This window comes from Micropterus salmoides, unplaced genomic scaffold (genome assembly GCF_014851395.1).
Source record: "Micropterus salmoides isolate LMB-PRFRI ecotype aquatic unplaced genomic scaffold, ASM1485139v1 Ms_hic_scaffold_3, whole genome shotgun sequence".
Taxonomy (NCBI): domain Eukaryota; kingdom Metazoa; phylum Chordata; class Actinopteri; order Centrarchiformes; family Centrarchidae; genus Micropterus; species Micropterus salmoides.
The window spans coordinates 22,127,186-22,154,965 of NW_024042261.1; the positions used below are offsets into that span (position 1 = coordinate 22,127,186).

Sequence of the window (27,780 nt, forward strand, 5' to 3'; positions counted from 1 at the left end):
CCTACCTTTTATTATTGAACACTGCTCCCTTGTTGAGCTAAAGCGGTTGACAACAGCTACTAACCTTACTGACCGTTGGCGCAACGTTTTGTTACATGTTTAAAAAATGACAGTAAGAGTGTTTCTGTGGCGGACGTGACTCAACCATATATTACACCGTTGTTAATCTCATCCACATGTCCCTCCGTGTTTTCTCAGTTTCTCTCTGATGTGCACGGGAGGGAGTGTCTGTCCGTGGGCGGTTACAAACGGTGCGTGATTCACAAACCTTATTTGTTCCCAGTTCCCACTACTCTGAGCGCCATCTTGTTTGTAACTCCTCTACGCAAGTGGTATAGTTTCTGCTGAGGGGGTATCCGATTACCCTCTTTTTTTTCCAGCGTTAGCCTGGGAAACCTCTCCCTGTAGTGCTCGGGCGCTTATTTGCATTTGCTTTATCGCCTTTCTATTGGCAAATTAAGCCACAGCCTTTTCAAATTGACAGAAATGAGCATCGAAACACTTCTGGAAGCGGCCAAGTTTTTGGAATTGCAAGCCCAGCAACAACAGAAAGCACGTGGTAAGTTGATATTTTATTAGAAATATAATTTATGTTTTTTTTCCCAACATTGAGAACTGTGAAATATTAACTGTAAAATACTCGACAACTCAGTCAAACGTGTCTCTGAAAGATGCATTTTCTATTTTCTGTTTGTCGTTGATTTATCAGCGCCGTTCATGAACCAATTACAGTATGTTAAGCACATACGTTATGCTTTTAAATTAAAATGTGACCAGCTACTGAGAGGAATGCGTTTCGGTCAGTCTGTGACATTTTAGTTTTACTTTCATATTCGTTTTTAAGTGCAGAGGCGTATCAGAATTTTAATAATTCCTGCTTTGGTTCATTTATCAGTTTGTCGTCACCTTAGTTAAATCATAGCTGGCCAAAATAGTAAATAAACATACACGGTTCTGCTGCAGTACCGGGTTAATTACTGCATTGAAAACTGCTACATACACAGGGTTATTACAGAGGTGGGCTGCATAGCATCACTGTAAAGTTCTCGGATCCATTTATGCTTTTGCTTGTCAGTAGATTTACGATTGACTGTATGCACTGCTACGAAATATTTATAAAAAACACGGGTACATAAAGGGCGGTGGCGCAGGGAATGCCAAGCTCGCTTTACATAATGACCTGACATCGCCCGCCGGGGGATCAAGTGACTGGCTTTCAGGCTTCCCCTACCGTTACATGCATCTGTGTTCTTTAATCATCCATGCTGTCTAAACATGTGAAGTGTGCTCGTGCTTATAACACCGTTTACCCATGTATATATTCAGCCTGCTTGTTTGTGTCTTGCAAAAAAAAAAACCCAAAAAAACACAAAGTCCCTAGCCTTTCGTGCGCTCGTGGGGCGCTTTGACTGTCTGTCGATGACGTGTACCAGACAACCACGCCTCCATATGTTAACAGCAGGGTTGGTAGGAGGCCCCGCCCCTTTCACCACGTGCGTGCTGGGCAACCCCTCCCAAAGATTGTTTATGAAGAAGATGAGTCACTGTGTACAAAAATATTTAAAAAAGCAACTTTGTGCTGCTTTTCTGAAAACCGAATTTACAGTGCATTTCGCCAACAAGACAAACATGGTGTAGCTCAGTCGCTAAAACAAAGACATGCATGTTAACCTGTCTCTGCTGATTAATTTTCACAAAGAGATAGCCAAGTGTTTTCCCAAAGTTTGAACACCTTTTTGTTTTCTTACTGTATTCTGTGGCTGTTTCACACCCTCCAAAATATGTGTAACTATTATCTTAGTATTTAAAAAATGAGGCACTGACTTTTAAAAGTCTTATTGGTTTGTGTTTAAATTGCTGGCACTGCTAAAGCCCTGGATATACTTGCTTTTTACTACACATTCACGTACGAAGGATGGCTGCTACGCATATCCTGCATTTCTTTGGAGCACAGGTTGTGCATGTCTCCAGGAATTAACCCTACACGTCCCCGAGATGCAGTTCTGCACATGAACTTGGGGGCAGTGTGTCGGCAGGTCAGCAGCAATCTACTGTTCCACACACCGCAGGTTGGCAAACCAACCACCAATAAACGCAAAAGAAGGTCAACAGCTGTCTTCAAAAAGGGAGATTTATGGCGGGATGTTTACAGAAAACTCCTGGAGCTAGTCCGCAATTACCGAGATCGTTATGATGTCTCATAAAAATTACATCCTGCTCAAGTGTCGCCATGTTTGGTTTGTTTATGATGTGCAAATTCGGAAGTTGTCAATGAAGATAATCCGGTTGATCCGGTGAGATGTGCTACTTTGCAGTTCTGCGCAAGCGTATGACCCTCAAGCGTGGTCTGATTCCACGCCCATAAATCTGTGCAACCTTGCTGTTGGGCATGCCGTCGAGACAGTGGCTGATCGTCAGCAATATCAAAAAAATAAAATCATTATTAGTCCATCAGAATATGCTACCCCTGATATCTTAAAGAAAGATGTCATAATATAGTATTTCAACATGCTCCCCATCTCCTTACAGTACACATGTAGTGAGTATAGTGGTACAATTTCTGTAGTGGGTGCATTATTTGATGGGGGATATCAGTCTATCAGAATATGCTACCCCTGAAATGATGTTATAATATAATAAAAAAAAAGACGTCATAATATTTAGTGAGTTATACCTTTATGGGATTAGAAAAGGGAACACATAAGGTAGCACTTTTCGATAGGGCAGAGCGACTCGATAGACTGTGCTATCGATTTGCGCTACGGTAGCATTTTTCAACAAGGCAACATAGATCGTCAGAACACCGGTCCTGGTCTGCCCCCTAGTGGATTCAGGTTTAATCCTCCAGGTACGCAAAGTACGCAGGCAAGTATGTGAACAATGCCGTTTGTGTGGCCGACGCCTGTCTACGCCTACGCATTGTTAAAAAGCAAAAGCAAGTAATTCCAGGGCTTAACCTCGCGGGCGCATGTGGAACTTCTCAACCCCGAAAACGTTCGAGCAAATTTTCGATTCGCCATCAACTTTGGTAAAACTGCCAATATTCAAATTCTACACAGTTGATTTCTCGCCTCAAAACCGCTCAAGTATGTTTAGTGATGAAATAGCGTACAAAACTTGTAAAAACAAAAAAAAAACGTTCTGCTATTTCTCAGTTAGTTTCTGCTTCTTGTGTGAATGCTTTTTCTTTGTGAGTAGTACAGTCAAGTAGTCATGGCAGCAAGTGGAAGCGATACTGCCCCCAGCACTTCCTGTAGTGCATTGCAGTTAGAAATAAACAACCAGAAATGTTCTTAATAAGAAGATTGCTATCTCTCCCTTAAACAGCCTCTGTGTAACGATGCATCAACAATGAAATTTCAAGTCGGCTAATTTTTATCGTTAACATCGTCGATTACTTCGACCAATCGTTGCAGCCCTAGACTCGACAAACATATGTTCAGCTTGATCGGCCATGACCGGGGGCTGTGCTGATCATCCTCACACATCCAATTCTGTGCCGGTCATATGTACATACATGCTGCACCACATGATGGTTTACATCATGGGCATAGCAGCACAGACAGTAACCGACTATTGTCACATACACAAGCTAAAACATGTTGTCACCATGGAAGTTTATCGCTTTGAGTGTGGAAAACATAACGCTCACAATTTGTAATACCTGTAAGGCCAAAGTAAGCCGTCTTTCCCCGCACACAGACTTTACTTGGTCGAGCCACCCAGGTATTAACGGTCGCCTTATTAGGCTATATTTGGCCGACCGTGAGCATTTTGCAGTGAAACACAGAGAGAGAGAGAGAGAGAGCGACTTTATTTGGTATTATGTTTGAAGACACGGACACGGTGGATATTTTACAAGCAAGGCTTCATTGTTAACAACAAGCCTCTTCCACCTGCGAATAAAGTCAACAGAGCAGACAGATATAGAGAGATACGCTCTCCCTCCCTCTCTGTCAATCTCTCTCTTGCTCTTTACCCCTCTCAATTCAATTCAGCTTTATTGGCACACACACACTTTTATTGTTTTTATTTTATTTATTTGATGAACCATATTAATAGAATTCACAACACACGCTTGGAGAATTAAGTGGAATTAAAATGGTGAGATAAGAAATAACCTACTAGAAATACGGCAACATATTCTATGCTAATGCTAATTGGGATGCTAATGAATAAAAAGAATTTTCTGGAAAAGTTACAACAATGTTTGTGTATGCAGTGAATTAAAGTTCTCAGAAAGGAAATCAGGCACGTCCAAGAAAATTGCAGTCGGTGAGTCCTGTGTTGTGTTGGCTTGCATGCCAAGTGACAAATATTCAGGCACATTTCTTAATCTGTACAGGTCTTGTCACATTTAAACAGTCAATACATAAGTTATGTATGACTTTACTTTGTCAAATGGCTGAACCCAGCAGTGTTACTGATTCTGAAAAGGACTGGAGTTCTCTCTTTATGGAGACATTTTGTGGAATTCAAAAAGGCTCAGAGTGAGAGCTCCTGCTCCTTCCCTCTCGTTCCTTCCCTCTCCCTGCTCCTCCCACCATGCTGCATTGAGAGAGCAGACCCCCTCCCACCTCCTCCCTCTCTCTGCTACTGTAGAGCAGGTCACTGTGTGGAGAAAAGTAGGCCAGTGTTTCCACTGTGCTGCTGCAGTTATATAATGTCTATAGAAAACCCTCTTGTTTTTACAAGCATTTCATTGGTTTTCTCTCAGAAAAGACACAATCCTCCGTCTGGTGTTTGTCGGCCCCACAACACTAAACAGGGCATTCAACATCATATGAAAGCTGGCTCTCACCATAACCAGAACATCTTGTTCTTTTGACTTTGAAGACAAAATTTTGTGTAACATAACAAATATACTCAGCACAAAGTGACACACTTGACTGTTAATTAGGATAATATTAAATTGGTCTCCAGAGCTATTTATAGCTGGAAATGTCTCCCTCTTTTGAATGATTTTGTTCAGAAATTTACAGATATTATGAACAAAAAAGAATATATCTGCTTCATGTAACATCTGATTTGCCTTTTCTTTTGTAATAGTTGGGCCATGCCTTTATTTGTGTGTCTTAAAAGCAGGGCTTTAGCTTTGAACTCTTTGAACAAATACAGTATAGGGAGGTATTAATCTGTGATTGCTATACATATGCTAAAGTATTTCAAATATTGAAAGTTGTATCTATCACATAGAGAAGTTTATGTAAACATTTTTAAAGGCCAAAATATCAGTGAATATTAAACCTGTGTTAAATCTAAATAATGTATTAAAGAGGCAGACATGTGCCTCTATTGTATTGTACACTCAGTTTATTATGATCACCAAGTTAAAACTAATGCAGCCTAATACAACAGTCATGCAGTAAATCCCGCCGCCATGAAGGTTATAGCGTTGGGTTTTTGATGAAACTGTTTTAGAGAGGTGTTGAATCAACTTCATGATCATTTTGGAGGATGTAGTTTGTGGTGCTGTTATACTGACAGACGTTTCTGCTATTTTGTCCACCCCATGTGTATCTGCGAGGGTTGGCTGTCTGTATCTGATAAATTGGTAACTGAGTGTGTCTTCTGAAATGATGATACAGATCCTGTGTCATTTTTATTTATATATATATATATATACAGTCGTGATATTGTACATGGAGTCTTGTTTTCACAGAACACAGTGTTTCTAGTTTGCACGTTTCTATTAGTCCTTAAAGGTGACGTTATCGTGTCCACAGTGGCTTGTAATAAATGACCCGAGATGTAAATAAGTCTAGTCTGCTGCTGAATCTTTAGCTCTGCAGTGAAGGGGCTGGCCAATAGCGCTGCAGTGACCGTGGTCCGCTTCATAATGATGTTAATGACAACACCTTGTGTCTGACGTCTCTAACACTGAACACCACAGCTGCCATAGCAACTAGACAGCCCCTGTCTCCATCTCTCTGGCATCCATACATTATGGAGGGGGCGTCTTGCATTGTACGGCAAGGCTGATGAAGCTCTTTGATTCCAACTAGTTTTTATTCCACGTTTTGTCAAGCTTGTTCTGAATTGTGTCCAGGCAAGTCCCAATTTTAATCGGTATCAGCCGTTGGACTTTTCTCTTTATGTGCAAAACCTTTACATTGCGACATGCACAGTTTTCACAACAAGCAGCGTGTTATGTCCTTGACTTAGCTAACATGCTTTCAGATACCTTTTTTACCAAAGTAATTGCCAGACACACGTGTTGGTGCCAAGGGTTCCCTCAGTGTGTGGCTTTGTTAGTAGACAGACTTGCAAACACAACTTGGCCCGGTGGATTGTGACTAGGATGACATTGCAGTGCGAGTTGCCTCCATTAGAGCAATCGCCTTCTTTTTAGAGATGGCAGGAAGCTTGGCAGGATTTTGTAAATGTAAAAACACACATACTTTTAAGCTTGTTACAAAGAAGCGCAGAAAAAGGGAAGCGCTTTCACTCCCGCTGACACACAGAAAGTGATTACGTGGAAGTTAACAGGGAGTCACAGACTATCCTCTAATGATAGAGCATGTTTGGCATTACTGCTGAGTTGAGAAACCTGCTACTGACATCGTGAGTTTTCGGTAATGAAGTTTAACATTTACAGAAACCCATAGCTTTAAATCTTTTACAGTTTACTTTAACTAGGACAATCAGGATGAATGTTGCAGGTAGTAGGCCTTGGTTTGTGTGTGTGTTTGGTTGTATTACCATGTGTTTCTCAAATAGTTTGTCAGTTGTTGGTTTATATTCAGTGCATGATGAAAATTGTTTTTTTTCCTCCCTGACATACTCTCCGAAAATATCTTAATCAAAGTCACGGTTCTGTAATAGATTGTTTCTCAATAATTTAACAAAGTGTATTCATATTTTGTATTGTGGTACTTTTATAGTACTTTAAATGTGTACAGGAGGAAATATTTGTTCTGCTAACATGCATCGTTTCTTCCACAGAGGATGAACTGAAGGAAAAGCAGCGTCTGGAGCAGGTGGCAGAGCAGAGGCACTCTGATGTAAACTATAACTCAACAATCCACATCAACAATGTTTCAAAAGCAGAGGAGCGCCACACTGAGTGCCGTCCGGCGCCCATACAACCCTCTCTGCCTCCCCCCTCCATGCCCATCACCGTCATCCCCATCCCCGTGGTCACTCCCAACCCGACAGGCTCACCCACCCTGCCTGTCACCACGCTCTCCTCTCCAGCTGCGGCTCTGCCCGCCGCCGCTTTACCACGCTCTCCACAACCCACACCCGACCACCCGACCTCTGTGTTGAGCACCAACCACAAGCAGCTGATACAGAACCACCATAACCACCCACAGCTTATCGCCCAAACTAATGATGCTAAACTACAGCAGCTGGTTCAGCGCTACCCCGGTTCTATCGTCTCACCCCCACAGCAACACGTCTTACTCCCCCAGTCGGGCCCCGTGCTCCAGCAGACTCCTCTACAAAATGGCCCCATCAGCCGGGGTAGTCCCCCTGATGACGGCCGCCACCTAGACAGCAAGAAGAGGCCTGGAGGGTAAGTCTTAACCTATTAAGTTCACATTATTATTATTGAAACAGTATATTCGTTTTAATTGATGTTATTTGTCAATCAGTACGTAAGTCTATAAAATGTCCTTAAGCACTTTTGAGCTGTAGCCTTCTAAAACCCCTCAAACTTTAAATTGGACAAGCGTGAGAGAATATTGTCACTAAACTATCTGCTAGCAACAAAGCAAGAAAAACTCCCCTTTGGTTGATTTTGATTATTCTTGTCACATTGCCCTTTTGGAAACCAAATTCTTACTGTGCTCTCATTTGTGCTCTTACAGGGCAGGCACAAGAGAGGTGCATAACAAGCTTGAGAAAAACAGGTGGGTTCGACCTGTCTACCATAGGGCCTCCTTAACGCGAGAGAGAGCTCAGGTTAAATGTTTTGTTACACTTGAGTAATAGTGTACTAGTTACATAGTGTGTTTTTTCCCCCAGTGACTTTTGTCTAAAACTGACTGATGCCTTTTTTGTATATGTCACTGTTTAATTTTAACGCTAAGCTTGATCTTTTTTTTGTTTATTTTTGTCAAGAATTGAACCACCAATCCACCAACTGAAAATGCTGTTGTATTGAAATAAAGCAAAGTGTGGCTCTACCATTTCCGCTGTCTCATTTCCCCTCTCTCGTGTCTTGTGTCCGTCAGACGAGCACACTTGAAGGAGTGCTTTGAGACGCTGAAGAAGAACATCCCCAACATAGACGAGAAGAAGACCTCCAATCTGAGTGTGCTAAGAAGTGCGCTAAGATACATTCAGGTGAGCTGCTGGTTTTATCATCATCTTTAGACAGTCTTTAGCCCGGAAAGATGATTAGAGAGATGATGACCAGCTTAATGTTGGTGAAAACTCTTTGAGCAAAGGGTAGTCTGCTATTACACGACATATAGCTAAACTCTATGCCAGAAACATTGGTGTTTAGTTTATTGTATCTATGGTTAAACAAAATATTCTTGCAATTATAAAATTAATAACTTTATTTAAATTCAAATTAGCTTTATTGGCATTCACATTACATTTGATATTTATATAGCACCTTTCAAAACAGAGTTAAAAAGTGCTTTACAAAGGAGTACAGTTAAAACACTACAAGCATTTATTGAACAATAGGGGACTCAAACACTGGTAGAAGCAAAAACTAGTGTAACAGTAATAAATAATATAGAAAACAAATTAGATAGAATGTCAAGTATAAGAAGGCTTTTATATAGATATATGTTTTGAGACAGGATTTAAAGGAAGACACTGAAGTTGCTAGCCTGACATCATCAGGTAGGGAGTCAGAAGGGCCCGTATCTTAAAAACCTGATCACCTTTTGCAACGAGGCAGGACTTATGAACCGACAACTGAGGATCACAGGTTACGTACAGGCTCATACGGGACAAGTCAGTTAGATGTCTGTACAGCAATAAAATCTTAAAATCATTGTTTACTGCATTCCTCCAGATGTTTGTGAAAGACATGTTTGTACAGGTTCATTGGCACTCATACTTACTACTGAACAATGGTGCCTCCATATAGTAGAAGTGTGATTACAGTTGTAATTATCAGGATTTGCATAATCAGTTTTGAATTTGGAGAGATGGCGATGTGTGGCTGTGGTTTTGTTTTCCACCAAGCCAGGTTGTTTACATTATGTAATGCTGCTTTCCTAAAAAACATTCACCATTGTAGTAGAAAAGGGTGCCGTGGTGTTTCAGCGCTGAAATTGATTTGAAATAACACAAAGTACAAGATAAGTGGATGCTGGTTTGACTTATCATTGTTTGTCCCTGATAACTATTTACTACCAACAATCAGACAAAGCTTGAGACCTGTTGAAAACCTTTCTTTCCACAAAATCATTTCCTGTCACTCATATTGATTTTAGTTTTTTCCTGCCTTTTGTGTCTCTGTGTTTAGACCCGTCTACACTGTGGAGTGACTCTGTGTTTAATATTAGGAATGTGTGCCATGTCCACAACTGACTCACCATGTGTTTGAGTTGGGTGCTCACTGTGTGAGAGCCCTGGTTGTAAACAGCTGGTGCAAAGGTCCGCCACGGGCTTGGACTGTAACTGTGCCGCTGAGCGTGTCACAGTGTTTACTGTGGGTCCCCCCCCCCCCCCCCCCCCCCCCCCATCCCATCATAGATAGATCTTGTAGGGTGGCAGTTTGAAATCTGAGAGTTCACCCATTGGCCCACACTAGAATCAGGTGTTGCAATTTGAGAACAGCTGCTGTATTTTTGTGTGTATTCGGACTGTAATTTTTATACTGATGTACAGTGCTTATTATAAGTGCATTTAAGCTAGTAAAAACATTTTTATTGTATTTACATACAGTGCCTTGCGAAAGTATTCGGCCCCCTTGAACTTTTTGACCTTTTGCCACATTGCAGGCTTCAATCATAAAGATATAACTGTAATTTTTTGTGAAGAACCAACAACAAGTGGGACACAATCATGAAGTGGAACGAAATTTATTGGATATTTCAAACTTTTTTAACAAATAAAAAACTGAAAAATTGGGCATGCAAAATTATTCAGCCCCCTTAAGTTAATACTTTGTAGCGCCACCTTTTGCTGCGATTACAGCTGTAAGTCGCTTGGGGTACGTCTCTATCAGTTTTGCACATCAAGAGACTGAAATTTTTGCCCATTCCTCCTTGCAAAACAGCTCGAGCTCAGTGAGGTTGGATGGAGAGCGTTTGTGAACAGCAGTTTTCAGTTCTTTCCACAGATTCTCGATTGGATTCAGGTCTGGACTTTGACTTGGCCATTCTAACACCTGGATATGTTTATTTGTGAACCATTCCAGTGTAGATTTTGCTTTATGTTTTGGATCATTGTCTTGTTGGAAGACAAATCTCCGTCCCAGTCTCAGGTCTTTTGCAGACTCCATCAGGTTTTCTTCCAGAATGGTCCTGTATTTGGCTCCAGCCATCTTCCCTTCAATTTTAACCATCTTCCCTGTCCCTGCTGAAGAAAAGCAGGCCCAAACCATGATGCTGCCACCACCATGTTTGACAGTGGGGATGGTGTGTTCAGGGTGATGAGCTGTGTTGCCTTTACGCCAAACATAACGTTTTGCATTGTTGCCAAAAAGTTTGATTTTGGTTTCATCTGACCAGAGCACCTTCTTCCACATGTTTGGTGTGTCTCCCAGGTGGCTTGTGGCAAACTTTAAACGAGACTTTTTATGGATATCTTTAAGAAATGGCTTTCTTCTTGCCACTCTTCCATAAAGGCCAGATTTGTGCAGTATACGACTGATTGTTGTCCTATGGACAGAGTCTCCCACCTCAGCTGTAGATCTCTGCAGTTCATCCAGAGTGATCATGGGCCTCTTGGCTGCATCTCTGATCAGTCTTCTCCTTGTATGAGCTGAAAGTTCAGAGGGACGGCCGGGTCTTCGTAGATTTGCAGTGGTCTGATACTCCTTCCATTTCAATATTATCGCTTGCACAGTGCTCCTTGGGATGTTTAAAGCTTGGGAAATCTTTTTGTATCCAAATCCGGCTTTAAACTTCTCCACAGTATCTCGGACCTGCCTGGTGTGTTCCTTGTTCTTCATGATGCTCTCTGCGCTTTAAACGGACCTCTGAGACTATCACAGAGCAGGTGCATTTATACAGAGACTTGATTTCACACAGGTGGATTCTATTTATCATCATTAGTCATTTAGGTCAACATTGGATCATTCAGAGATCCTCACTGAACTTCTGGAGAGAATTTGCTGCACTGAAAGTAAAGGGGCTGAATAATTTTGCACGCCCAATTTTTCATTTTTTTTATTTGTTAAAAAAGTTTGAAATATCCAATAAATTTCGTTCCACTTCATGATTGTGTCCCACTTGTTGTTGGTTCTTCACAAAAAATTACAGTTTTATATCTATGTTTGAAGCCTGCAATGTGGCAAAAGGTTGAAAAGTTCAAGGGGGCCGAATACTTTCGCAAGGCACTGTATGTCTAGTTATACTGGAGTTTGATGTCAGGCCTACACAATAACTGATATTTGGTGTGCACGCTGATAGCCCTTTTTGGTTATGACCTCTTAATGCCTTTATGAAAGAACCAACCCTGTAGTTATTCACATCCCTTATTATACAAGTGTGCTGCAGGGACTAATGTACATTTTGCAGAGGACAGCGTGCTGCTGATTTGACGCTCTGAGTAGCAGCAGTTTGGTTATTCCTCTCTGCGTGTGGAGGGAGGGAAACTAGGACAGCGTGGGTGCAGAGCTCGTCACCCAATCTCCCTCTGCCCTCCCTCTCTGTGTGTTAGGCAACACGACATTCAGTGTGTTGCGTTCGAGTGGCAGACTGACCTGCCTCCCTTTTACTCCTATCAGCCGCTGAGCGGGACAGGAGATATATTTAAGGCAAATAGACGAGAGGAGAAATCACAACTGGTCCCACTTTTGCAAAAAAATGGCAACTGTACAACTTCAGTGAGCATTTTGTTTTACACATAAATATATATATATATATATATATATATATATATATATATATATATATATATATATATATATACGCAACAGTTTATCTATTCTAGGTCAGAACAGTTTAGCTGCCTCTTTGTCATGAGGTGTCTGTTTTCATTGGCCTGGCTGGTGGTGTTTTGTTTTGAAGGGGGTGGAGTAAAAGAAGGGAACTTAAGGTGATGAAAAAAAACACGCTGTCGTCTCGACATTGGTGGTACAGACGCGTGTCCTGGCTGCATACACCTCCCTGCCCGCCCGTGTCCTTGCTCTCCTCTGGGCTGGCAGCAAAAATGCCGTCTGCACACAACAACAAAAACAGGTTCAAATAAGAGGCTTTAGGCTCAACATCATATTTGCATTTGATTTATCTCGCTTGTTCATCTCAAGTGTCAATTTGGAAATGAGGAATTTGGAAATTTTATCAGTTTTCCACAGAAAGTCACTGGTTTGGCCCACAGCCAGAAGTTCAAATGACTCAGCAAATATAGATTATATTATTTTAGCTTTTGTGTCAGTGTTTTAACAGAGCTATACTAGGTTTGATTTTTTTTTACTTTAAATGTGTTACATCTTGTTCCTGAGCCTGTAGTGATGCTGCAAAAGCCGAAGCTGTAAAATAAGCTTCGATGCATTAGAGCTCCTCCTCTCTCCTCCCCCCTCCCTCCCACTATCCCTGCCTCTCTGAGCTTTTAAGGCCACATGAGCAGCAAGCACATGGCTAGCCTGAGCCGCGTGACGTCACCCCCCCAATACCCCCCCGCCCCACCCAGCACTGCAACAGGCAGGGCTCGCCGTACCACCAGGCTTAGCTGCCAGCAGAGAGAGAACATAGAGCGGTAAAAACATGGCTCGGTTTACTCTGCCCGCGCTTCATTTCCCTCCTCATAGCTGACTGAACTTGTTCCTCCACTGCTTGTGCCTCGAATGCCAGTCTGAAACGTGTTGTGCCATCTGGTGGGGAAAATCTTGAGTATACAGGTGGAGGAAGATGGATATGTGTTTATATATTTTTAGCATTGTAAAGGAAATGACATTTCACTGTGCACATAATGGAATATTTCCTTAGAAACCTCGCCTTAATAACGCAGTTGATTGCTCTGACATTTTCTTATTCATTCAGCCATGAACGTTAAAGATAATGAGTCTTTCTTGGCAGTCGAGGTCACTGCTCTTTAATATTTCAAGGTCTTAGCATGGTCTTTGTGAAAAACTACAGTCAAACTCAATAACTGTTACATTATGTGATTTCTGGGTTTTCTGGAAAGACGAAAAACATCTTGATCCACAGGGTTGTTTTATGCAAAAAGAGCCGCTATTTGACGGAGTACCACAACACAGCTAAAAGTGGAGTGCATGTACTGAAGCAGGGTCTGGACTATCGACCAGTCCTAAGCCCAATGAGGTAATCAAGTCAGCTATGACCAGCACAAGCTTGCACTCAAGGAGCTGTGTGTAAAAGTAAGTATTTCTTCCCCGGACAAGCTCTTTATTGTTGAAGTCAGGCACCATGTGAAGTTTTCTGTTCCAGCTCGAAGGCACAGAAAGACAAGGGTTTATGGTTACCACACTGTCATAAGACCTCTGTGCAGAAGCCTGATCGGTCAGCCAGGCTGAGCAGCATGTCTGCAACGTGGCCTCCTATGCTCCTGGCCCTTTAAGAAAGCCCAGCCTTGTGCTGTCTGCAGCAAAAGTGAGTCAGAGAGTACAGCTTGTATTTCTCTCTTTCAATCCCTCGCTATCTGCCACCCTCCCTCTCCCGTTCTCTGTGGGGCCATGTGCTCGGCACTCGCATTGCTTGTGACAGCACTTGAGCAGTGTTTACCTCCCCCCACCACACACACACACACACACACACACAAACACACAATGCAGCCTATCCTTGTACTGAACTAGATTTTCACACGCAAGCGAAGCCGAGGTGGGGCCTTGTCTCTCTGGAGGGAAGAGGCTCAGCGGGTGCAGCCATGTGCAAAGAAACAAAAAGGCACTTGGCACCTTGTGTCCTACCAACCTGGTGACATGATTAACAGGGCAATGAAGTCATGTGGGATCCATCTGCGACAGACTCGGTTCTCGGGTTTACATAGTTAATCTCTGGACTAGCTGTTAGTAAAGAGACGAGCACAGTGTTTGCTCTGTCCACCATCAGCGCAGCAACAGGGAGAGTTCAGTGGGTCTCGCCGTTTGTGGAGCGTTTTGTCTCTCCATGAGTCATAATTTGTGGCATGCACAGTTGTGGCGCCGCTCTCATAAGGCTGCCTGCCAACACATGAGGGCAAAAGGGAAGCAGCCCTTTTTTGGTCCACGTGTCACATATTTTGTTCTTAAATACCATTTCATTCTGCTCTGCTGGCAGTCCTTTAGAGATCGGCGCTTAGTGTGTGTCTCTATTTATTCTCCATGCAAGTGAATCATTTTCACAATTACACATGGGTTGAGTTTGAAAAGAAATCTTTACATGTTGAAACACTATCAGGGAAAACTAAATAGCACCTCTGGCACATGAAGGTGTGCGTGGTCTTTCGGGGTCGTGGAACTCTTAAAAAGGTTCTTAGCTGTTTCTATGACAACCAAAGAAGGGGATATTTCAGTGCATCATGTGTTGAGACGAAGGGTACTGTTAGCATGTTCAGACTTCGGCTCTTCTAGTTGACAGAGTGGCTGTAGATGAGTCACATGTCTGTTTCCAGATGTGCCATGCACTTGTGAACATCTGGACAAAGACTTGTGTCCAGACACAGATCTGGAGTATATGATTTGTCCTGCTTATCAAGCTCTAAAATTTAGACCACAATATTAGATTTCCATGATTCAAAAGCACCGCCATACCAATATATAAACTTCCTCTGAATTTGTGTGTGTGAGTGACTGAAACACCCGTAGTGGGAGGCCGCTTGGCCCGTGCATTTCTAATCCTGGATAAGGACTAAAGACAGGTGCCGAATTACACAAGGCCCGCCTTTTGTGTCCCTTTGCTATTTATGTACATGTAGATATTGTACTATCCACACACACACACGCTGGTATGAACACTAACAGGAAGTCCACCCTTTAGGGAAATGGCTTCATGATCCTAAGTCATCAGGTTGCTGGTAGCAGATTTCACACAGTGTAATTTCCTGGAGTCTGTGTTTGACAGTTTGAGCAAGCTAAACTTCACATGTAATAAATTATCGATTTCAAAACACTAATCCCTAACAGCCTAACTCCATCCTGTCTGTATTGCCTTAGCCAGCAGTTATTTATTTGGGAATAAGTTCTTAATAGATAATATATTGAACAAAATGTCGTCTTACTCAGTGTGTTGTCATTTGTTTGTTATAGTGTTTATACGTGTTGTTGCCGGGAACAGGAAGTCCAGCTCAGTTTGTTTGGTTTTGCCTTGTGTCAGCTGACAGGTTAAGGGAAACTGGGTCACAGAGAGCCACTGCCTGGAAGCACCTCCTACTTTCCATACCACCCCTCCTTCTTCCCTCGTGCTTCTGTATCTCTGTCATTTTGCTCCCTGCACACAGGCTCTTGTTGCAAAGAAAAACCAACCTATTTGTTTTAGTCTAGGTGCAATTATCAAACCTTATTATCTACACGAGGGAACCATAAATCAATATTTCACCAACTAAGGCCTCAAAGGTTATAATAAAGTTGAATCAAAACCTCTCTGACAAAAACACGATTTACTGTGGAGCTGTTGTATTGGATTATTGAGTTACACTGTACATGTGAACCTAATGAACTGATAACAAGGTGCAGGTTTAGTGGTGGCAGCTCACACTATCATGGAGTCACTCAGTTCAGTGATTTTACACACTAATAAAACTCTTATACTGCTCCTGTCAGACGCTGAAGCGGAAAGAGAAGGAGTATGAGCATGACATGGAGCGACTGGCCCGAGAGAAGATTGCCACGCAGCAGCGATTATCAGAGCTAAAGAACGAGCTGAGCCAGTGGATGGATGTGATCGAGATCGACCGAGTCCTCCGGCAGACGGTACAGCCAGAGGAGGACCAGGCATCCACCTCCACTGCTTCAGGTAGGCTGACAGTCAGGGTGGAATTACTGGAGGCCTATAAGACTTTCCCTGTATAAATAGTCTTATATGAATTTGTAAAACATCCCATAGACTACGGTACCAAACCTTTTTTAAATGTAGGTGTTAGTCAAATTAAATCCTGCAAAAATGACATTGACTCAAATAACACTGAGTTAATTTTCTCATCTCTGGCAGAAGGTGAAGACATTATGGATGATGACCTAGAAGATGAGACTGCGGCGCGAGCACAGACTGCCTTACCCACCGTGCCTCACACCATGAAACCTGAGCTGCACAAGACTACAACACCCACCCAGACCCCAACCCTGGCACCCACCACCACCACTAACTCCTTCATCACCCAGCACATCTCCATCCAGCACAAAGCCACCCTGCACCAGCCTCAGCTCCAGCCGCTGCCAGTGACTCTTTCACTGCCAGTGTCCAAGCCTGCAGCCCCACCTACACTCACCGCTACATCCAGCACTCCCATCACCCCCAGTCAGCCCCTGATCCCCACCCAGACACAGATGGTGACCATGCCCAACCTACACCCCACAGTTATTGCCCACGCTTCAGTGTCCCATCCCTCGGTCATCCAAGCAGTCAACCATGTCATCCAGGGTCCCAAACACATTGCCCACCTGGCTCCCGCCACCACCACCAGCTCTGTCCAGTTAGCCCCTGGCCACCAACCCATCGGCCACATCACTGTGCACCCAGTGGCTCACCTGAGCCAGCATCTACCCACCCTGTATCCCCAGCAGGTGGCTGTCACGCAGCCAGCCATGGTCGGTCACATCACCCACACCCTAAACCACGCCCACCCTCAGGTGAACGGCACTGTTCCTAGCCAACCAGCTGCCACCATCGTTGGCAAGCAGACAGCAGTGAGCACCCAAATGGTGACCCACCACCCGCAGCTAGTGGGTCAGACAGTGCTCAACCCTGTGACAATGGTGACTATGCCCTCCTTCCCCATCAGCACTCTGAAGCTGGCCTGAACACCTCCATACAGGACCACCAGGCTGGAAGACGGTGACATCCCTCAATGGGGGCAAACCATAGGCCACAGACCAGGCAACAGAACAGGCCACCGACGAGCCCCACACAATGAGGGAGGAGAGCTGCTGGACGACTCGCTGATCCACAGTCTCACTATCATTCAGAAGCATTACAGCTGATATAAAGCCAGGAACATTTCCAAGACAAAATTTTAAAAAACTTTCAATACTCCACTGCCACAGTGTCCTGAAATCTTAGATCCTGGATTTAGGATATGCCAGGTCTACATGTGGTTCATCATGTTGAGTGTGTGTGGTACAGTGGGCAGATGTTTCGCCGGTCATCCATTGTTGCAGGTAATGGAGCAGTAGTCATTTTTACATGAGCTTTACGGAAAACAGCTTCATATAGGGAAATGTTACATTGCCAGTAACATAACAGCACCCGGTTACAGTGTTCACGTCTGACTCACTATGACAGCTGGGGATAAACCATTAGCAGATATGTACTCAAGAGGCTGCATTGGGTTTTGAGGGTTGTGACAGTGTAGGATGGGAGTGCTGGACCCGCCATAACCAGCAGCACATTGGGAATGTGATTTAGAGGAGCTCCTCCTCTCCAGCAGAGGCACATGCTGCAGGGCTGGAGCAAAATCATGGACTGAACTCAAGCTCCTGAACTGTAGATGCAGTCCTCAGTGATGGTGCTTACACCAATAGCTCCCTCCACTGGCTGATTGTGTTCAATGTGATAAAGGACACTTTTTTTTTCAATTCACTTGTTCAGCAGCTCAGGAGTCAAAAGTATAGGAAAGGAGTGATTGAAAATCCCTGTGACAATTAAAAAATCTTCCAGATAAATATAATTCTGGTGGATGTCATTCAAACTACGGCCACTTAAGGTAAAATAATACACCGTTTTGTCAGGGTTTGGTTTTTCATACTGGAGGACACTTATAGTTTCCAACCTCTGGTATTTGTCCTTCAAACATATGGGCGACAAGTGCAAATGAGTGTTTTAGGATCAAGGGGGGGGTTGTCACAGCTGTTAATATATTTTAAAACAGTTTTGCCAAATAGAATTGATTTGTCCCGTTAAATGTAAATGCCACATACAGCGGTGTGTTGTTAAATACTAAACGCCTGCGATACAAACTCATGTCAGTCAGATGCTACAGGAGGGAGTTGTAGAATGTGAATACATAAAGTCCATAAAATAAAGCGTGTTTCTATGCTGTTTTGCAGGGCAAATGGTAGTAGGATGTGTTTGCATGCTTTGAATGCATTTCATGACTGTAATTTTAGAGATTATGTTGAAAGCGAGGACTGTCTTCAGCAAGTTGCAGTAGGCATTTAAGATTTATTGGCACAGAGTTAAAGCTCTGTCATTCATAAGTTTGGGTTGGGATTGCTATAAAGTGATTTCAGCCGCTGACGTATGTGTTGTTTTTTCCCCCAAGACTAACTTTTTCCAAAGCTAGCACTGTGAAATTTAGTCTCAGTGAGCAGCAAACGTGCAGCTTAGCATAGCACCTGCTAGAACAGCAACGTGTCATGCTCTCCTAATTTAATCTGAATGTACTGACCTGTGAAAGGACGTGGAGTAGTGCACTCATCAGAAGATAAGCCCTTTCTTTTTTTAAAAAGAAAAATGCAATTACTTTATTAAAGTACCTTGTGTATGTAAAGTGTAACATTTAAAATTGGATTTTGTATTTTAAGATTTCACTTGGAGAATATCTTCTTCTGTTCAGTGTAAATTTGATAATATAGTTGTTTTTTTCTGGGACCATGTACAGTGCTGTATATCAGGGGGTGACAACTACATAGACCTCCAACGTTGATATCGCATTCGGCCACTTTGGAAAGTATTCACCCCTTCGTTTGTTGTATTTTGTTATGATGCAATATGATTAGAGCAGGGACTTCAGGTTTTATTGTCACAGATGAAGCCCCCTTTTCACCTTCAGATTTTATGCAAGTGATCCTGAACAAATGCATTTTGAAATCATATTGTAGCAAAACAAAATGTGTAAAAATCAACAGGGTTTCAGATACTTGAGAAGCAACGATATACTTGTGTATTTTCCCTATGGAGAAAGTTTAAGTTGTATATAGCCTGTAAATGTTGGGCTGCATTTAGATCTAACTGTATTATGTAAAAAGCTGGGGAAAATATGTACAATTAAACATTTATAAAAAAGATACTTAATAAATTGTATTATGTTTACAAATGTCTAAAGCTGTGTTTTTGTCTTTTTGATTCCAATTAAAAATCTGTGGACTGATGAAGGCAATCCTCGACAAAAGTTAAGTTCCAGTACTTCACAGTACTATCTAACCGTGTCTAACAAGCTTGCAAGCAAGCTACCTAAAACACCATAGAAATTATGCTAACATTATTCGCCTTACTTATTAATGAAAAAGTGGTTTAATTTGGTCATAGATTTAATTACCATAAAGCAATTGAATTATACTCTGATGAAATTACTTTGATTTAATTGAACTATATTAAATTAAACAAATTTAAATCTATAATATCTAACTGAATTGAATGTATTAACATTAAATTCATTTAATAAATACATTTTTTGAATTTAATTATTTATTATTATTATTATTTAATTGCAATAAATTAATTCAGTTGAATCACAGTAAATTAATAAAATTAGGTACATTAAATCAATAACGTATTAATTCAATTAAAGCATTCATAAATAAAATAAATTACATTAATTTAACTAAATTACAATTCAATAAAGTAATGTTATATTCAGTTATTTATATAAACAAAAGTAAATAAATTGAACTAAACTATTTAAATAAAATTATTTCAAATAATTAATTAACAAGTAATTTAATTCAATTAAAAAGTTATAAACTCATAATTTAAAATCAAGCCATAGGAGTCAATTGTGCTTACATTTTCAAAACATAAAGCAAACCCAATGCCTGATGGACGCATGAATTATATTCATATTTTATTACAATGTTAGAATTTTTACATATTGTCCTATCCATCTGCATTTCATTTATAAATTTATTACATAAATATACTTCAAAAAGTAGAATAAACAAAAGACACATTTAATATAAAACAAATTCAGAAACAAAGTAACACCTGATTTTGGGACAGAAGCTGGAGGAATGTAATTTTTCCTTTTTTTCTTTTTTTTACATAAAGGTACACAACATGGCAGTCATTTAACTTCCATGGATGTCTACTTGTAACATAGAAACCATTAGCAAGAAAATGAAAGTTCATTCAGATATTTTTGATCATTACTCTTAGCTGTGACACTTTTTTCATGTCAACACAAAACAAAATTCACACTTTCAGAAAAGGAAAACTCAAAATTTAGGACAGTTAAGTTTGTCATTGTTGGCTTTGGTTATAAACATTAAGGTTAGCACACATCCAACTTCCCTTAAAATGAGGAAATCATGATAACCTGCCCAAATAAAAATTTAAAAAACCACTTCTTAATATATTTTCATTGCCCATAAATAACCTTTTGACCACGTCATTGATCTGCAATCTGAGTAACCTTTACAAAACACATGCAAAAATAAATACACTGCACAGCCTTTGATGTGACCCTCCCCTTGGACACTCATGCAAATGAAGGGTCTTGTCTAATCAAAGTCTTCGTCAGGACTAACAGGCATTCTCACATCAGCTCTCACAAGTGAACTGTTGATGGTTCTGTCTTGATCAGTTTTCACGAGATTCTGAAACAACTCTGTTTTGGGGAATTCTCCAAACAATAACGGACTTCTTTGTCATGTAAAAAGTAGATTATTTTAAATGTTGATATTTGGCAATCAGTAAGTGAGCAAAGCCACTAACATCCATGCTGTCAGGCAGCAGAGGTGGCAACTATGATGAACATGCACATTTAAATGAATCCTCACACAAAGATGAAATCAAATGAACCAACCTCATCTAAAGGGAAATCAACATGACACAGCCATCCATACACAATGTCAAGCAGAGTAGTTAAATAAAACCAGGAGCACATAAAAGATGAAAATAAGCAGAACAAATGTTTATGAGTGGGATATATAAAAATTAAATTATTACAGTATATATGCATGTTGACCTATAGAGATAATAAAAATAAACACTTGCAACAGAAAAATGTGTTTTAAAAAAATCTGAGCAGGTCACCACATGTAAACCTCATATTTTTACCGTATGTAAAAATAAAATTACACATCCTGGGGAGCATGTCACTGAACAAAGTTCAGATATTTAAAAATCACTCATCGACTAAACAAACCCTCAAACTAGAGACGATTTATTCAAACAAACAACAATGCTTTTTTAATCATTTTAAACTTGACAGAACAGAAAACAGTAGAGTGGAGGGTCGAGTGTTTTGCCGCAGTGGTGTCATAACGTCAGAGGAATAAAGGGCGCAAATGTCAGAACATCTTACCACCTCCTCGCTGGTCCCTGATCCAAGTGTAACATGCTGCTGTTGATGAGGTGGAGAGGTGGTTGGGTGGACACGTGGGGGACGTCAGTGTTCTAGAGAGGAATAAAGGCTTCCTGGGTGTGTTTTGTTTTTTTCTTTTATCCCAGTTAGCAAGAGAGACATGTACACAGTGTGATCGCTGTCCTGCGTTAATAGGCGTCTTTCTGAGTGTGCATCTGGTCTTGGATCCTCTGCAGCATTTCCTGCATCCGCCGCAACTGTGAGGAGAGAGGATGAGACCAGCGTTAGTTAGTACCAGCCTTTTAATGCAAGCTAATTATTTCCACAGGACTGCACAGACAACAAATCAATAAGACTCGGGAGATCAGTCTGGTATTTCTAGATCACGTGATCTGTGCTGAACGAATGTAGCGTACCACTGGCACCTCTACTTGCCTCTTCACCTTCACTACACAGTATCTAATTTTACAAAAGCAGCAGTCAAAAGACTCAAATATTTGCTCTTTTAGATTTATTCTAACATTTGTTGGAAATATTAGGAGCACAATCATTTGTGTTGTGCTGCCTCTGCTGTGATTGTCGGGCAGTAAGTGTCGAATATATAACATTTTTCACTTTCTCAAAACATAGTGAAATAGCACTGTGTCATAGTTAAGATTATTTAAATTTATTTTCATTATTGATGAATTTGCCTTTTTTTTTTTCAATTAATTGATTGCTCATTTGGTCTTCATCACTGATTTCCTTGCAGCCCATCATAATCAAATGTCTTAGTTTGTCTGAACAACTGTCCAAAACCCCAGCAATATTAATTTATAAATGTAATTTGAGACAAGAAAAAGCAACACATTTGAGAAGTTGGAACTATGTAATATTTTGCATTTTTGACTGAAATGATTCACAGGTAACCTCTATTGTCATGTTGGTTACACAAAAAATAAAAACAACTGAGGAGAAAGTATCTCTTTATTTGATAAAATAAATAGATTTATTGGGGAGGAGGGTAGTAATTCACCATGAACAGATGCATCATCAGCTGTATTTGATTATTAACTAACACTATGTAACAGTTATCTATTATGTCAGCTCAGTTCATCTTCAGTTACCTTAACTGGGAAGTTAACATTGACTGGTCTTACACTGTATGTGAAGAATTAAAATCTTACAAAACAAAAAGGAATAATATTTAATCTAATGGTATTTCCTCGAATAATATTTTTTATTATTTTCGTTGAATATTCAAACAAAAAAAACCTACTTATATCATATCTCATCATAATTTAGCCCTGATATAATTGATAGGGATTTGAAAATTATTGTGGAATTCTAACAATATTAATACCTTGCAGCTCACGGGCAGAGTTGAACCTGCCAAGTTTCACTAACCCCAGTTCAACTTGGGGTTGTGAAAAACAGGACAAAAGCTGAACATTTTTTACACATGATGACTTCAAGGACTTAAACGTCATCTGGCTCCTGCTGCTAGGGGGATTTTCTGATGACACCACGAGTATGAAGCAACATATTCATCATATACCAATTGGAATATCATTACCTTGATCTAACTCTAGGTCTATGTGCATGTCCCACATAGAACTAATCGTGCATTATTTTTATCTGGCAACCTCTTTTCCTACCAACAGTTCAAAGGTCCAAAGGACGTGAGGACAGGGGAAAAGGGGTTTGAAGGTCCAAAGGACTTGCTAGGACAGGGGAAAAGGGGTTTGAATGTATAATTACACCAATTCATGTTTTGTGAGGCTACTCATTGTTAACCCCAGAAAACATGACCTGAGTGTGCTTTTAAAGAACAGTGATAGAAAAACAAAATCTCAGAGGGCTTCATCAGCCATCTGACGTAAATGTGTCTCTGGGTTGGGCTGAGGATCTGAGTGCTCGTGGTGGTCAGAACTGTACTCAGAGTCGTGCTTGTGATCACGTTGGCAGTGCGAGTCTGGCTCGTGGTCGGCGTGCCGTACCTCCTCGTCTTTCTCTCGGATGAGTTTTTCTGTCTCGTTGTCTGCCACTGTTGGCACCACGGGGATGGGGAAGTCTGTGCCGCTCTCCCTGGTTAGTTTACTGCAGAGAGAGACACGTTGTAGAGACGTTCAATGACATAAAATGATCAGAATCTTTAATGTTGAGTTCACTGTTTTGGCTAAAAGGCTAGGTGGATCCAGATCTGACATGTGATTGGCTAATCATAGTTGACTGTGGCATCTGACTGCAGTAAAAGACAGTGAATATAGAAAAAGCACAACACGTAAAGGGACACTCTATTGTTAGTTACTCTACTCTGTCGACTGTAGGCTGTAACATTTTACAGCAAAAATACCAAATAGGAGAATCAGGGTGTAGATTAATTCATCTGCACTTGCCTGTGAGGACTAAAAAAACCTCATTAAATAAACTGAAAAAAATAAATCTGAATATCTATAAATTGAATAAAGAAGAAAAAAAACACATGTTCTCTTCAAAAATATTAGTCTTTAAATGCCTATATTTCTTATCTCTTGAAATTGATAAATGCCTGATATTTCTACTACACTTCATTGCAGTATGTGTGCTTGCCCCTAGCGTCAGTGTATGCATACTTGCGGTTGCGTTCCTTCACAACCATGCGGGTCATGCTCTGGATGCAGTGGGCCCTGTAGTTCTCGTAGTGAGTCTCCCGGGTCACGTCCTTCAGATCTTGCATGTGAGTGCGGACGAGCATGTTCCTAAGCTTCACGAAATCACAGTGTGCCGAGTTCTCCACTGCAAAGCCACAGTGTTAAGATCAATATATACTATATATATCTACAACAGTTAAAAATGTGTGCAGCATCTTTAAAGGCAACAAATGAGTAACTGTATGAGGAGATCGGGCCTACCCTCTACAATGCCCCAGGGGTAGAGACGGCCTCGCACCCTCTTCCCCTTGGCCTCCACCACTGTGTTGCTGCCAATCACTGCAAAGGGAATGCTTTCCTTTTTGGGAGAACAAAACGGATCATAAAATTAAAATGAAATATATATATATATATATATATATATATATATATATATATATATATATATATATATATATATATATATATATATGTATATGTATGTATATGTATACACACACACACACACACACACACATATATATATATATACACACACACTTGCCTCCTCTTTCCCTTCTTCCTCATATCTGCTCATTTTGTTTTGTTTGAATCTATAATCTATATACCCATTTCTAATCTTAAATAACATCCTCAATTTTAGCCCTTCTCATTATTTTTTTTAATTCCTCCATCTTTTATTCCCATTTTTCAGTTCTCTGCTGCAGTTAACACAGTGTTCTTATCAGAGGTTACTCAAGGACAGAGGCAAACAGAGACACACTGGCACACTGACTGTGTCCTCGCTGCCAGCTTTGTGATGCCAGGAGAGCAAAGAACATCTGACACATCAAGACTCTGCAGTCAGTAATGGGATGACTGACAAGGTCTTATACGGTATTATACATTCATTTTAACATCACTAAAAGGGTGATCCTCATTGATGCGATCAGAACAACAAAAGAGTTTTGTGTCTGAAAATTTAAATCCTGCAAAATAAAATATAAATATATTTGATGATAATACTTGCTGTTAGTGTCATGTCTGTTCTTGTTTTCAGGTGCAATCAGCTGACATTGCAGTGTGTTTCCTACACTGCAAAGGTTTAGATGCAAGAACTCTGGTGTGGTAAATTAATCTTTAGTCATGCACATGTCAAAAACTGACTTCAACAGCCTGCAAACCCCAAACTGTAGAAAAGACTCTAGAAAGAAAGACATTTCCAATTACTCCTTTATCCTAAGCGACTTACAATTGCTATATATGTCAGAGGTTGCACGCTTCTGGAGCAACTAGGGGTGTCAGGGTGCTCAGGGACACATAAAGAGCCTCACCTTCAGCTCAGTGTCCTGCTGCTTAAAGTCCTCATCCTCGTCAGAGTCACAGTCAGGGAACTGGTATATCTTGATCCCATACTGCTCAATCTCCTCTCGGATCTACAGAGGAAAGTACATAGTATATACATGTATTTTGTTCTGTAGTGTCAATAATTTGATCATTGATGACGCAATACTGAGTTTGTTTGTTCATCAAGAAACGGATAAGTGGGTTCTGTATCTACAGGTTCATTTAAGGGATGAAACAGGTGTATAGAGATCAACAGTTTGTTGACTGAGATCAGCCTTGCCTTGATTTTCTTTTTCTTGACCTCACTGGGGGTGAGTGTGTCTGCTTTGGCCAAGATGGGGACGATGTTAACCTTCTCATGCAGAGCTTTCATAAACTCCACATCCAAAGGCCGGAGGCTGGAAGAGAAATTTGGAACATACAGACGTGGGAAGTACGATGATACCCTCAAAGTAACACCTGGAGTGTTTAAACATGCGTGAAATTCATTTTTTATCACTATTACAGACAAAGGTGAACCGTTAATATATGTCTGACAGTAAGATATCTTAAAAACATAGAAACATATTTCCATAAACGACAGTTGTTGTGATCATGGGACAAGTAATTTATCTCTGTGATAAATTCCTAATGCGAGTTGTTTGTTTTTAGCCCGACAGTTGTTGTATGTTGTGACCTCTTGGTGTGGAGTAATGACTGAAGTGCATCAACAGAGGGAGCAGTTTTTCCATCAGTATGACTTTAAAAATGCACTGCAGCATTGCATGAGGTTTATGGTATATTTGCTCCTTAATGAGCACGGCAATGTGGAACAGTGCATGTGCACAAATGCGGTGGAAAGTACAACATCAGCACTCAGCACAAACAATTGATTAGAGCCAGAAAGCACTGCACCAGATGTAAATTCACCTGAAGGCAGCTGAGAACTGTTTTAACTCTTGGCAGGAGCCAACTGCATTAACAATTTATGGAGCTGAACGCACTGCAAGTAAATACTGGTGCGCTAGATATTTACAATAAATCTCAGTAACTGAGGTGGCTGCATGTGTGCAGGAAAAAGCTGTGTGCAAGATGCTGTGATATGTTAATTAATTTATGGGAAGTAAAAGTAGTCAGTGCCAGCTCAGACTTTACATATTGCAGCAGAAATGGGTTAATGTTCCCCCATTTTATCAGGAGTGATAAAAGAAGGCTAACTAATCTCTACGAGAGCACTGCGGCTTTGTCATACCCATGACCGAAGGGTGAGATGAAATAGAGGCAGCAGTGTACGCGGTTGTCCTGAATGTTCTTGCGGTTGAGGCCACTCTCGTCCCTGAAGTACTGCTCAAACTGCTGGTCGATGTAGTCAGCCACTGACTTCCAGCTAAGAGCAGAACACATACAGGGAAGTTCAGTCTCTGAGGCAATGCAGACAGTGGAGCAACCAAGCTCCAGCGCATGACTTTTTAAACACAGCAGCAGAGTTAAAATGAGGTTATCCAGCTGAACTCTGTTCATTGTTTCATTGTTTTAATTTCATTAATTGTTTTACACGTACCATTCGGTGTTGTTCACGGCATCCCCAAACCCAGGGGTGTCCACGATGGTGAGCTTCAGTTTGACGCCTTTCTCTTCTATATCCACTGTGTGTTTGGTGATTTCTACTGTTTGTGTGATTCGCTCTAGGGAGAGGACACAAACAGGCTGCTGTTTTTAATATCAGCCATGACATATTGTAGGGTAAATATTTATTTAAACCCACGAGAAAACATACATCAAAAGATGTGGCTAATTCCTCACCTTCAGCATTGAGCAGCTTCCTATCTTTGTAAAGATCTGTGAGAAACAGGCTGTTGACCAGGGTGGACTTTCCCAGGCCGGACTCCCCTTCAAACAAAGAACAACAAAGAGGAAAAAGAGCTGGGTTTAAGACTTTCTGATCAGCAGTCTCTTCGAAGTAAAAGGCAGGCTTAAGATCAAATGTCTGCTAATGTGCGAATGAGGATTTACCTGCCACCATGAGCGTGAAGTCAAATCCCTTCTTCACTGACTTGCGGTGTACCTGGTTTGGCAGCGTCGCAAAACCCACGTACTCCTTGTCCTGGTCCTGAAGATTGCACACAAAGATGAAATAATACAAATAGGGAACCACACATTACCATGTATATGACTGTGTTAAAATGCTTTTTCAACACTGTTATCAACCGCTCAAAAAAGTCAGTATGTTAATTTTCCCACAAACAGCTTTAGACCAAAATAAAGCCGACAACACAACAAAATCAAAAAGCAGCGCTACTGTCACAGAGCCCTCTATCCCATCCTATGAGCTGCACATTCAGTTCAACACATTACAGCACTCAAAATGAAATTGCCTTGAATGCAG

General features: G+C 41.1%; 2 protein-coding genes across 6 annotated transcripts in view; one reads left to right on the forward strand and one right to left on the reverse strand.

Moving 5' to 3' along the window:
- mnta (MAX network transcriptional repressor a) lies at nucleotides 1–19,273 on the forward strand. Of its 2 annotated transcripts, XM_038694045.1 has the most exons (6): nucleotides 9–559; nucleotides 6,946–7,519; nucleotides 7,815–7,856; nucleotides 8,181–8,292; nucleotides 15,839–16,031; nucleotides 16,227–19,273. In XM_038694045.1, the coding sequence occupies exons 1-6, from the start codon at nucleotides 487–489 to the stop codon at nucleotides 17,033–17,035; spliced, it is 1,803 nt and encodes a 600-aa protein (XP_038549973.1). In that variant the 5' UTR covers nucleotides 9–486; the 3' UTR covers nucleotides 17,036–19,273. The 2 variants fall into 2 exon arrangements, with proteins under 2 accessions (XP_038549974.1, XP_038549973.1); XM_038694046.1 differs by lacking the exon at nucleotides 7,815–7,856 and having other exon boundaries at nucleotides 1–559.
- A 726-nt stretch (nucleotides 19,274–19,999) lies between these two features.
- sept4b (septin 4b) overlaps nucleotides 20,000–27,780 on the reverse strand; it is a 43,096-nt gene continuing 35,315 nt past the window's right edge. For all 4 annotated transcript variants that reach the window (XM_038694049.1, XM_038694051.1, XM_038694050.1 and 1 more), the window contains 10 exons: nucleotides 27,408–27,504; nucleotides 27,198–27,284; nucleotides 26,956–27,079; nucleotides 26,647–26,781; nucleotides 25,696–25,813; nucleotides 25,403–25,504; nucleotides 24,351–24,447; nucleotides 24,072–24,234; nucleotides 23,457–23,556; nucleotides 20,000–21,734 (listed from right to left, as the gene is read on the reverse strand). In XM_038694049.1, the coding sequence (XP_038549977.1) occupies nucleotides 21,666–21,734; nucleotides 23,457–23,556; nucleotides 24,072–24,234; nucleotides 24,351–24,447; nucleotides 25,403–25,504; nucleotides 25,696–25,813; nucleotides 26,647–26,781; nucleotides 26,956–27,079; nucleotides 27,198–27,284; nucleotides 27,408–27,504 (1,092 nt within the window). In that variant the 3' untranslated portion in view covers nucleotides 20,000–21,665. The remainder of the gene's footprint in view (nucleotides 21,735–23,456; nucleotides 23,557–24,071; nucleotides 24,235–24,350; nucleotides 24,448–25,402; nucleotides 25,505–25,695; nucleotides 25,814–26,646; nucleotides 26,782–26,955; nucleotides 27,080–27,197; nucleotides 27,285–27,407; nucleotides 27,505–27,780) is intronic.